The sequence below is a fragment of the Oryzias melastigma genome, linkage group LG21 (genome assembly GCF_002922805.2).
Source record: "Oryzias melastigma strain HK-1 linkage group LG21, ASM292280v2, whole genome shotgun sequence".
In the NCBI taxonomy this organism is placed as follows: Eukaryota; Metazoa; Chordata; class Actinopteri; order Beloniformes; family Adrianichthyidae; genus Oryzias; species Oryzias melastigma.
The window spans coordinates 27,863,722-27,865,260 of record NC_050532.1 but is presented as its reverse complement, the minus strand read 5'-3'; the positions used below and the strand labels follow the sequence as shown (position 1 = coordinate 27,865,260).

At 47.4% G+C, this 1,539-nt stretch overlaps 1 protein-coding gene and 1 long non-coding RNA gene across 4 annotated transcripts in view; one reads left to right on the top strand and one right to left on the bottom strand.

Annotated features, from left to right (window-relative positions):
* Positions 1-1,539, bottom strand: part of LOC112155447 (neuropilin-2) — an 84,301-nt gene that overhangs the window by 11,218 nt on the left and 71,544 nt on the right. For 2 of the 3 annotated variants that reach the window (XM_036209609.1, XM_024287068.2), the window contains exon 16: positions 909-941. The exons of the other annotated variant lie outside the window; for it this stretch is intronic. In XM_036209609.1, coding sequence (XP_036065502.1) covers positions 909-941 — 33 coding nt within the window. The remainder of the gene's footprint in view (positions 1-908; positions 942-1,539) is intronic. 3 annotated transcript variants of the gene reach the window in all.
* Positions 1-1,539, top strand: part of LOC118597912 — a 38,642-nt gene that overhangs the window by 30,016 nt on the left and 7,087 nt on the right. The window lies entirely within an intron of this gene.

Below are 1,539 nucleotides of genomic sequence, written 5' to 3'. Positions count from 1 at the left end.
GGATTAAAGACGGATCATTTCGGGGAAACGCTTCTCTACTTTGCTTTGGGGAGACAGAAAGCAGGAAAAGCTCCTGAAAAGCACAAATATAAATGTAGAAAAAATTCTGGATTTTCAGGAAGAATTCTCAGCTTTTCCTGTTAAAGATCTAAAAAGGAAGTTTTAGAGATCGGAACTCTGATCCTGGAGGATCAGCCTCTGCTTTGACTGCAAACACACTTCCATCAAGTCCTCCTCAGTTTTCCAGACAAACTGATGCAGGTCAACCGGACCGTTCCAGGATGAAGCCATCAGCTCCTAAGGAAGGAGGGAATCTCAGCAGATAAACTCCTGATCGAGTCTGGATTTACAGATCCCCTCCAATCACCTTCGTTTTTAGTAGAACTTAGAACTCAGCATCAACAGACTAAACTAAACCTGAACCCACCGTTCCAGACTCCGCCCACACATCTCCTCTGATACAAGATCTAGAATGAAACCTTCAACAAATCCAGACAGGATCTATCTTAACAAAAACCATCACTCAGCTTTCAAACCAATCAGCCAAAGTATCGTCATATTTTGATATTTCCGTAAACTGCTACTCTAGTTCACATTTATGAGTCAAAATGTTTTGTAGTTTGATCAAAAGGCGTCTAAATGTCTAAAAATCAAATCAAACTCTCATGGTTTAGGTTCAGGTTGGAAGCCACATGCAGCAGCTCGTCTGCGACCGTCAGCTGCCTCCCCAGCGCTGACCCCGCCCACATGACCACGAGCACGCTCAGATCTTCGAGGAACAAAATGCATCATCAGACGCTCGATGTTCTGCTGCTGAGCAGAGGATGGAAGCGCCTGAACACGGGCGGAGCGGCAGGCTCAGCAACAAGCAGGCAACAAACAAACAAACAAAGGGAGAAGACACTTACTGCTGATCTCTGGAGTTAAGGCGAACAGAGGCTCTGGAAGAGACGGAAGAGAAGATGGAAGTTCACACTGGAAGTTCAGGGATAATCTCAGAAAACAACTTCATCTCATTTACTGTATAGTTTCATTAACTTCCTGTTGAGGAAATTTGACACTTCCTATTAAAGCTCCTTTATGTCACAGATCCATAAAACTCCACAAACGGAAGTGAAACCTGGACAGCTGTCCTCTCTCCGTCTCGTTCCTCGTCCTCTCTTTGTCCCAGCAGGGACAGGAGCGCCTTAAATCTCGCGGGTCGAGGCCGAATCTTGTGGGTCAAGACTAAATCTTGTGGGTCGAGGCCGAATCTCGTGGGTCGAGGCCGAATCTCGTGGGTCGAGGCCGAATCTCGTGGGTCGAGGCCGAATCTCGTGGGTCGAGGCAGAATCTTGTGGGTCGAGGCAGAATCTTGTGGGTCGAGGCAGAATCTTGTGGGTCAAGACCAGGCACGTGCAGAGGGGGGGGCGCTGGGTGCTGGGGCACCTGCCCCTTTGCCCCTTGATGCCCTAAGTGCCCTTTTGTCAACGTGCCTTTTTTTTTGTAAATATGTCTGGGAGAAAGCCTGTCTGTGCTCCTTCAAAAAAAAATGTTTCA